Below are 10,226 nucleotides of genomic sequence, written 5' to 3'. Positions count from 1 at the left end.
TCTCTTTTTTGTCATTTGTCGTCTAAAGTGGGATGCATGACAGCCTTTGGTTTAGCTGCAATGTATGGAGATAATACAACACAGCCTCGGGCTGCCTAACACAGCTCGGAGGAGCTGCCACCCTGCTGCCCTCGGCGTCGGGTCTTTCCTCCCTGTTCTAATCTCAAGAGGGAAAATGATGGTGTTGCTTACTCTGGCTCAGGCTCACCTCTCCTGTCCTGGCCCCTCGGGGTGAGGGCCCTGGGTTGTCCACACCTGTGTGCCCGCCCTGTGCACGGAAGCTGGCCCGCAGGCCACCGGCTGCGCCCTCGCCAGCTCCGGAGGACCGACCGGCTCTGGCGCCCACGGCCCTGGATGAAGCTGCACGAGGCGCACTCCCCGGGGCTCCTTCTTTCGATCAGACCTCAGGCCCCTGGTGCTCCTGTTTCCGCGGTCCCCTCCCAGCTCACGGCCCCGCGCAGGCGCCGGAGGAGCGAGACCCGTCCCCGCCGGCCGCAAGGTGTCGCTCTCGAGCCGGAGCGGACGCTCGGGGCGCAGGCGCCGCGCCTGCCTGCCACGTGCGCATGCGCAAAGGGCTCTTCCGGCGCGGGCCGCGCTGTGGGCGCCCGCCCGAGTGGGCATGCTGCGGCTGGGCAGCCGGCTGCGGGGACCTGTGGCAGGCCTCGGCGTCAGGGCCGACGCTCGGCTCCATTACGGCGCCGGGATGCCCAAGAAAGCGGGTGCGACGAGCAAGGTCAGTGGCGAGCCCGGCGGCGGCCAGAGGGTGGGACGCAGGGCCGCCCCGAGAACGCGAGAGGAGCGGCCCCGGCTGGAGGCTCCCTACCGAGGGGGGCCCGGCACGGCCCGGCCCGCTGCGGCCGCTCTCAGACTCTGCAGGATCCCGGCCAGGGCCGGCGCAGCCCGAGCTCCCGGGGACCAGGGCCGCGGGTCCCGGGGCGTCTTCCCACCCCCACTGCCTTCGCTCCGCCCTGGGGCTCCGTTCGGGTCTGTAGAGCGAAGCACAGGGCCCGACACGGCGTCTCGTAGGCCTCGTGGAGTAGCGCCGGCCGCCTGGGGTTCCCGCTGCCCGGGGTACGGGGATGCGCGGCAGGTGCTCCCTGCCCCGCGCCGAGGGAGGTGGGGAGGGCCAGCCCCCGCTGAGCCTCGAAGGAGACCTGTCAAGCCGCGTGGTGGTTGTCATTTTAGGGTAGAAGCCAGAGCAAGGACCACGAGGCACCGCTTCCTCCCTCGGGTCCCGTGGCCGTCGATCCTAAAGGTTGTGTCACCATAGCCATCCACGCCAAGCCCGGCGCCAAGCAGAACGCTGTAACAGGTACGTGTGGACGCGGGGGCGGGAGCCGGGGGTCAGTCGGCAGGCTTATCCCGGGAGCTAGTCAGTGTGGGGCTGGCATCGTGGCGCGGCGGGTGAGGCTGCCGCTCGCGACCCCACCCTGTGAGCACCGGACTTAACCCCAGCTCCCTCCTGATGCACCTGGGGAAGCAGCAGAGGACGGCCCGAGCGCTTGGGCCGCTGTGCCCACGTGGGAGACCCAGGTGGAGTTCCAGGCTGCTGGCTTCCGCCTGGCCCAGCCCTAGCCTGGTTGCATTTGGAGAGTGAACCAGTGGATGGAAAAGCTCTCTCCCTCTCGGTCCGGGTTTCCTATGTGGGTGGCAAGGATCCAAATACTGGAGCCTCACCTGCTGCTCCGAGCATACACATGAGCGGGAAGCCAGATCAGAAGCAGAGGAGCTGGGATTCGAACCCAGGCCCTCCCATATGGGATGCAGGCGTCCCAAGGGCCGACTTGACCGCTGTGCCAGAAGCCTGCTCAGCAGTACCTCTTGGCTCCAGTGCCCTCATTCTGTGTGCATTCAGCTAGTTTATGGTCAGTGCTGTGTAAGTCTTTGTTACGTGAACAGTACATTCTGAGACCCTCGGGGTGCATGGGGAGATGAACCCAGGTCCGGCGAGGAGACTGGAATAGCCCTGTGGGATCCTGGGAGCCGCCTTGCCCGTGTCGGAATCCAGGGGACGTCCCTGGTCAGCAGGGTCGGTAGAAGAGCGAGGGCTCCTTACGGGTCAAGTGCGCGCTGTTCTCATTCCAGATTTGACCGCTGAAGCCGTCAGCGTCGCCATCGCGGCGCCTCCGTCGGAGGGAGAGGCCAATGCTGAGCTCTGTCGCTACCTCTCCAAGGTCTTAGAGCTCAGGAAGAGTGACGTGGTTCTAGACAAGGTAGGCCGGGGCTTCTCTCTCTCTCTGTATGTAGGCATCTGTGCTTATCATTGATAGGAGAGAGAGACAGACCTCCCACCCACCGGTTCACGCCACCCAGGTCTCAGCCGAATCACATGCAGGAACAGCTGGGCCTGGAACCCCGTGCTCCTAGGTGGAGCCAGGTGCCCTAAGTGGCAGCGTAACCCGCCGCACCACAGGGCCCCCCTCCCCAGCCACGTCCGTGCTTCCTAAGGCTCTGCTGGCTTTCAGTGCTGCCCTGGGTGCCTCCTGCGTGGCCCCAGCTGGCATTCCGTCACTGACTAATCACTGCGCCTGAGCAGCCTGCTCGTTCCTGCCGGGCCGGGCGTCCCTGATTTCCCGATGTTTGCCTCTGTACCTTCTGTTCGTCTACACAGACCCCTGCTCGCACTTGACCTTTGAAGGATGTGTTTGAGGGAGGGCATTTGCTAGCAGTTAAGATGCTCGTTAAGATGAGCCCATTCGGGGCCGGTGTTGTGGCGCGCGCAGCAGGTTAGGCCGCCACCTGCATCCCATCCGGGCACAGTTCAAGTCCCGGCTGGTCCACTTCCGATCCAGCTCCTGCGAGTGCACCTGGGAAAGCGGGGGGAAATGGCCCACGTACGTGGCTTCTTCACTCACGTGGGACACCCAGAGGGAGTTCCAGGCTCCTAGCTGAGGCCTGGCCCAGCCCCAGCCACTGCAGCCATTTGGGAGTGAACCAGCGGATGGAGGATCTCTGTCTGTGTCTCCTCCTCTCTCTCTAACTGCCTTTCAAACAAGCACTAAAAAGAAAGAGAAGATGACCACATTCCATATCAGGTGGTTGGTTTCATTCCCAGCTCTCCTTCCAGTTCCAGCTTCCACTGTGTGCACTTGGAGAGGTGGCAGTGGTGACTCAAGTGTTGGGTCTCGGCCACCCTGTGGGAGACCTGGGTGAGGTTCCAGGCTCCTGGCCTCAGCCTGGCCCAGCCCTGCTGTCGTGGGCATTTGGGGATTAAACTGGAAGATAGGAGCTCTTTTTTTTTTTTTTTTTTTTTTTTTTTAAGATTTATTTTATTTATTTGGAAGACAGAGTTACAGAGAGAGGCAGAGAGAGAGGTCTTCCATCCGATGGTTCACTCCCCAGATGGCCGGCAATGGCGGGAGCTGTGCCCATCCAAAGCCAGGAGCCAGGAGCTTCTTCTGGGTCTCCCACGCGGGTGCAGGGGCCCAAGCACTTGGGCCATCCTCTACTGCTTTCCCAGGCGATAGCAGAGAGCTGGATCAGAAGAGGAGCAGCCGGGGCTAGAACCGGTGCCCATAAGGGATGCCGGCGCTTCAGGCCAGAGCGTTAACTCGCTGTACCACAGCGCCAGCCCTGGGAGCTCTTTCTGTCTCAACTAAAATAGGAAGACAGATCCTATGTAAAGTGGTTTTAGCTGGCTGTGAAGTCACAGCACTCAAATGGGTGGCAGCTTTTTGTTTGGAGTTTTCAGAAATGCGTGACAATAGAGAAAAACAGTTTGTTTCCATGAAAAGTTTATTTTAATAGAAACTTTATATAAAATTACAATATTTGGGCATTTTAAATGATTTTTGTTTTTAACTTAAAAATTACTTGAAACCAGCATGTTGTAAATCTGGATTCCTTGTTCATTTTGAAATTTTTATTGTCATCTCCTTAAAAGGTGGAGTGATGGAGAGAGCAAGGCAGAGACAGAGACAGAGCTCGTCCAGCCGGTTGTTCTCTCCCCAGATGCTGGCACTGGTGGGGACAGGGCCAGAACTCCACCAGTGTCTCCCGTGTGGCTGATAAGGGCCCCAAGCACTTGAGCCATCATGGCTCAGAACGCATTAGCAGGAAGCTGGATTGGAAGTGGAGTATCTGGGATTCAGATTGGCACTCTGTATATGGGATACAGTACGGGGAAATGGGATGCAGATGAAGTGATCGCTTCATCCTCTGTGCCACAAAGCCTGCCCCCATTTTGAAACTGTAATGCCTACCTTTTATCACAGAAATTGGGGGAGGTAAAACCCTGGGGTCTCGTAAACACCTGCAGGCAGGAAGCATCTAAGAGTCTTGGGTTAGATCAGAAGGGGCCGTGAGGAAGTGCGGCCTAAGCCCTCAGCAAAGCCCCTGTGTGACCCCGTGAGGGTGTGTGGCTGCGCTGGGGAGCGCGGAGGTGCGGGGTCTCGTACGTCAGGTTTGAGCGTGTCTGTTCCCTTTCTGTCCAGGGTGGTAAGTCTCGGGAGAAGGTGGTGAAGCTCTTGGCCTCTACAACTCCAGACGAAATCTTGGGGAAATTAAAACGGGAAGCTGAGAAGAAGTAAAAGCAAGAAATGAAAAAGTCATCTGTGAGGAATTTACTGCTAATGATGAACAGACTACTAGACAGGAAAAAATGTTCAGATGCACAGAATGTGGGGAAATGCATGTGTGTGTATTAAATGTAAATAAGCCTCAGAAAAAAGTAGGAAGCTTGAAAGTTGCTGCACACTGAATACAGGTTCAAAACCCCCAAACGACCTGGAACACCTGACTGATTTCACGGCATCACCAGATAACAGCGGGAGAATGTTCCAGAGGACCCGGCTTTGCCCCTTGTGTCCTGTGATGGGCTTCCGGTGCCCGCAAGTGCTCCAGGTCGCAGCGTGCAGGGTGGCACTGGCGGCCGGATGCCCCACCCCTGGCTGAGAGCATCACCCTGGCTGCACGCGGACGTGGAATCTCCGTAGCAAGTCTGGAGCCCTGGGGCCGCCTCAGTCCAGTTTACCAGAGACAGGAAAAACAGGCAGGCACTGCTCTGAACCTGCGCATTTCAGCACGATACTACACGCAAAAATGTGTTTTCACAACAATTTTGAGCATCTTGTGAAAACGAATAATCAAGACCTGCAGCTTCACGTTGACGATTTCTGAGGAGACACTGAATTTCCTGCCTCCTCCATGGTGACCTCGGTCATCGAGCCCGGCAGTTCTTGGGGGTCTCCGAGGACCCCGCAGAGAAACACTAGGACTTGGAAGCGGTTTTCCGTGTGTGTAGGGGCCCATCAGAAGCTCCCTTGCCCTGCTCATCAGCGCTGATGCGCAGTCCTGTGCCTCGTCTGATAAGTGCCCGAGAAAATGTGCTCACGGAGAAGCGCGAGGACAGCATCTGTCAGGCCAGTAGTAAAGACTCTCGACGGTGAAGGAGCTGGAAGCCGCCCACCGGGCACAACTCTACTTTGTTGCTGGGAACCAAGGGCGGGAGACGCTGGATGGCGTGTTCAGGAAGGCAGCACGCAGGAGCGGCAGGCCTTGACTTGGGCTCGCTGCCTTGTCTTACACTGCTGTCCTTGTCTACACCGCTGTGCGATACTGCCCCCAGAGGTGCTTCTTTCTACACCGTCTGGACTCAAGTCACCCACTCTTTCCCCTTACTTTTTAAAGAAAACTTCTAAAAGTTTGTATTTGAAAGAAAGAGTGATAGATCTGCCACCTGCTGGTTCACTCCTCAGATGGCCACAACAGCCTGGGCCCAGAGCCAGGAACTAGCTCCACGTCTCCCACTGGGCGGCAGGAACCCAAGTACTTGAGTCACCCTCTGCTGCCTCCCAGCCACATTAGCACGGAGCTGGACTGGAAGTAAAGATGACACTCAGTCCCAGGCACTCTTACGGGGTGTGGGCCCCCAGACAGCGGCGTAACCAGCTGCGCTAAAGCACTCACCCCTTTCTAATTTCAGTCAAAGCATAGTTACATTTATGGGGTACACTGTAATAGTTTGCTACCTGTACACGATGTGTGCTGATCAGTTCAGAGTGATTCGCATTTCCATCTCGTTAACACTTGTCGGTTCTTTGTGTCTGGAACCCACAGACTCCTCTCTTCTAGTTCTTTGTTAAACACATCCCCACCCTTTCCCCACACTGTCCCAGTGTGTGCCATAAAGATATCGGACTTGGGTTTTCACAGGGTCACAGGTAGGATGCTTTCCCTACAAGTTCCAGAAAAGCCCACCTGGCAAGCAGTAAAGGGGGTTATGAGCTCACACACTGGCGAGGTCCAGAGGCAGGGTGCGCTTAGGTGTTGACACCGCGGCTCAGTGATGTCATGGAGGACCCACTTCCTGCTCTGGCTTCATCCTCGGGTCAGCCGCCCTCTGGAGGCAAAGGGCCAGGGTTCCAGGTTTCACAGACTCCACTCGGGACAGCTCTGGTGTGTCTTTCCCAAAGACTCAGCCTCGTAATTCACACCAGGGCAGAGGATGTGGGATTCCAGGGAAAGCCATGCTACAACACGAGTCCTCAATCAGCGGGAAAGTATGAAGAAAGGAGTGGATGCTGGTTAGCAACTAGCAGTTTCAACTACAATAACCTACTTCATTTAAAATGGCCGTGAGCCGCCATCTGAGGCTCTGGCCCCCGTGGCCACCTTGCGCAGTAAGCTTCGGTCCTAAGCCCATGGCCCAACCACAGGTGTCCGCTCCACCCCCACCCTAACGGGATTCGCTGCTCCTGCTTCCCTGCCCCCTGGCAAACGTATAACAGGACCCACTTCCAGCACGCATGCTCTCTCCCCTCCCCCGGGCCCATCAGGTTTCCCCCACCTGACAGTAAACCTTTCCTCTTTAAAAAAAAAAAGTGACCGTTATCTAACATGGAAACTTTTCCTCAGTTTTTATAAGAAACTGAACAGGATCCTTTAACAGAGTTACATCCCAGTGAGGCTCTGTCATCGAAAGCTTGCAGGAGGTAGGAGCTGGCCCAGAGACAGGAGAACAGAACCTGAGGCGGCCTGCAGCAGTCTGACCACGCCCACACAGCTGCTCCTCACTGGGGATATCATGGCTAACGCCTGGGCACCTGGCCTGCTGCAGGAGTTCAGGCAATACAGCTTTCTTCAGCTGGGCCCTGGTTTTCCTCCGCGAACACAGAGGTAGACCCAGGGTGGAGGACAGAATTCAGACTTCACATGTGCCTCAGGCCGGGTCTCGAGCCTGGGCCAACCCATTCATTTCAAGTGAATACTTTCTCTACTGTGTCTGGAGAGACCTGTTATTACCTGCCTTTGAATGAGATTGGAAGGACACCAGCTGTGGGGACTGGTATGTTCTGTCTGTCATCTGTCACCCCCACCCTAATAACCAGTCCTGCAAAACTGGCTACCAGTTTGTTAGCGTGGTGACTGACTTGCCAGTCCACACTGGCTGTTTGGCCTCCGCTGACAGCTGGCTCCCCCTGTCCTGAAGGCAGGCAGAGATTTTGGCTCCTGCTTCTGGAGGGCCATCCCATACTCCTCGGGATGGAGAGAGTAGAGGATGTAGTGGCACCTCTGTGGTGTTGGAAGTTCCGGAGGGCTAAAATCCACAATGTTGTACTAGGCTAAGCCTCCACTTGTGCTGCCATCATCCCATAAGGATGCCTGTTCGAGTCCGGGCTGCTCCTCTTCCAATCCAGTTGTGCTAATGGTGCGGGAAAGCACATGAGGATTGCCTAAGTGCTTGGGCCCCTGATCCCACGTGGGAGACCAGAGGAGGCTCCTGGCTCCTGACTTCAGATAGGCCCAGCTCCCGCTGTGGTGGCCGTTTGAGTAGTGAACCAGCAGATGGAAGACCTTTCCCTCTCTCTCTCCGTAACTGCCTCTCAGATAAGTAAATAATCTTTAAAAATAAACTACAGTGTTATGCGGTGGTTATCTGCATTGTGGGCTACCAGCATCCCCCTCTGGGATTTGGGTCAGTAGTTCAACAGTAATGCAGAATGCAAGTTTTAGAACCCAACTGGCCTAAAGTGCAAACACTCTTAATGTATTGACTAGAAACCAAGCACTGGAGAAGCTAGTTTCAACTTACACCCAAGAGGTGGCACTGTAATGCAACACACAGAGGCACACACATTTCTCTCTCTCTCGCTCGCTCGCTCTCTATCTATCTGTCTGTCTATCTGAAGGCAGCGTGACAGAGTTCCATCCACTGGTTCCCTCCCCAAATGCCTGCAAACGGTCCAGGCCATCCTGGTCTCCCACATGGGCGCCACACCACACATAATCTGAGCACTGAGCACTAATCTCACACACTGATCCTTGCTGTCAGGCCAGAGTGTTGTCAGCTGAGTGGTCAGGGACCTCCCTTAACTGCAGCTTCCTTCCAGGAGTTCCACATAGAGTGTTTGCAGATGGAATTGAGCTGGGCAGTCGGCAGGGAACTGATCTCTCATCAGGAGGCCAATTCAGTGAATGAGTGAAGAACACCTGCCAGGTAGACAGTGCGGCAGTGGATCCTGTCCTGGTACCTTCTGTCTCGTGGGAAGCCTCTTCAAGCGTCATCACCTGAAGGGGCTGGTGTTGTGATATAATGGGTAAAGCTGCCACCTGTGGTGTTGGCATCCCATATGGGCACCGGTTCAAATCCTGGCTGCTCCACATCCGATCCAGCTCAAAACAGCAGAAGATGGCCCAAGTGCTTGGGTCCCTGCACCCATGTGGGAGTCCGGAAGTAGCTCCTGACTCCTGGCTTTGGACCGGCTCAGCTGCAGCTGTTGTGGCCATTTGGGGAGTGAACCAGCAGATGTTCTCTCCCTCTCTATAACTCTAGCTCTCAAATACATGAATCAAAAAAAAAAAAAAAAAAAAAAAAACCAAACCTGGGGGCCCAAAAGCAAAAGTAGACAAACAGGATTGCATCAGGTTGGGAGCTGCTGTACGGTTAAGGAACACTCAGAAGTGAAGGGACGCCTGCGTTGGTAGACAGTGTCTGCGAACTATTCCACTGTCAAGGAATTAATGTCTGGAATGTATACGGAACTCAAACTCAACAGCAAAAACAAATAATCAGATGTTAAAATGGGCAAATTACATTTATAGATGTTTCTCAAAAGCAGATACACAATTGGAAAACAAGTATATAAAAAATGCTCAGTATCACTAATATCACAGAAATGCAAGTCAAAACCACAATGAGCCATCTCACCCCAGTTAAAGTGCCTTTTTTTAAATATTTATTTATTTGAAAGAGTTACACAGGGAGAGGGAGAGACAGATCTTCAATCCACTGTTCACTCTTCAGATGGCCACAACAGCTGGGGTTGGTCCAGGCCGAAGCCAGGAGCCACATACAGTTTCCCAGGTGCATACCAATGGCCCGTATGCTTGGGCCAACTACTGCTGCTTTCCCAGGCCATTAGTAGGGAGCTGGGTCGGAAGGGGAGCAGCCAGGACATGAACCAGCGCCCATGCAGGATGCCGGCACTGCAGGCGGCAGCTTTACCCGCTATGCACAGCTCCATCCTCAGTGGCTATTAATGATGATAAATACTGCAGGGAAAGCGGGCCCTGATTGCTGATGCTGGGATGTGAATTAGTACGGCCACTAGGAAAACTGGAGGTTCCTGAGGAAACCGGAAACAACCATCAGAGGGCCCAGTGATCCTACTCCAGGGCAGAGCACAAAGGAGTGAAATCAGTGTCCAGCAAACACCTGCACGCACGCTTCCCGTGGCACTGGTCACAGCAGCCGAGACACGGGATCAACCTGCGTGTCCACTGACGGGTGACTGAACAGAGAAACGACAGCACATGCATCTGTACACAGTGGAATGTTACCACAAGACATGAAGTTCTGTCAGTGGCAGAGCTGGATGGGACGGGAGGACATTATGTTAGGACAAATATCCATGTTCCCACGTGTTCTCATGTGCGGAAGCTGGAAGTCGACTTCACAGACGCAGAGACTAGACCTGTGCTTACCAGGGCGTGGGCAGGGTATGGGGGAAGTGGGGTGGAGAGGGGATGGTTAATGGTGCAGGGGTGCCACTAGAAAGGAGGAGTAGCTTTCTACGCTCTGTGGCACAGTAGGGTAACTGCCATTGACAACTAATGGGACCTTTTGATATAACTAGGAGAGAGGATTTGGAGTGCTTCCAACACAGGATATCCGAGGTGACAGATACGCCAGTTACTGTGACCCCATCATTACACATTTTGTGAATGGGATGAAATGTCACACCCCTTAAGTCTGTACAATTACTATCTGTCAATTAAAAATAAAA

General features: G+C 55.2%; 1 protein-coding gene across 1 annotated transcript; it reads left to right on the top strand.

The window, feature by feature from the left end:
- Positions 1–562: 562 nt before the first annotated feature.
- C12H15orf40 (chromosome 12 C15orf40 homolog) lies at positions 563–7,853 on the top strand. Its single transcript, XM_002722994.5, has 4 exons — positions 563–733; positions 1,186–1,312; positions 2,086–2,213; positions 4,434–7,853. The coding sequence occupies exons 1-4, from the start codon at positions 620–622 to the stop codon at positions 4,527–4,529; spliced, it is 465 nt and encodes a 154-aa protein (XP_002723040.2). The 5' UTR covers positions 563–619; the 3' UTR covers positions 4,530–7,853.
- Positions 7,854–10,226: the final 2,373 nt, after the last annotated feature.

The sequence above is a fragment of the Oryctolagus cuniculus genome, chromosome 12, assembly GCF_964237555.1.
Source record: "Oryctolagus cuniculus chromosome 12, mOryCun1.1, whole genome shotgun sequence".
NCBI classification, from domain to species: domain Eukaryota; kingdom Metazoa; phylum Chordata; class Mammalia; order Lagomorpha; family Leporidae; genus Oryctolagus; species Oryctolagus cuniculus.
This window is presented reverse-complemented; position numbering and strand designations above follow the sequence as displayed.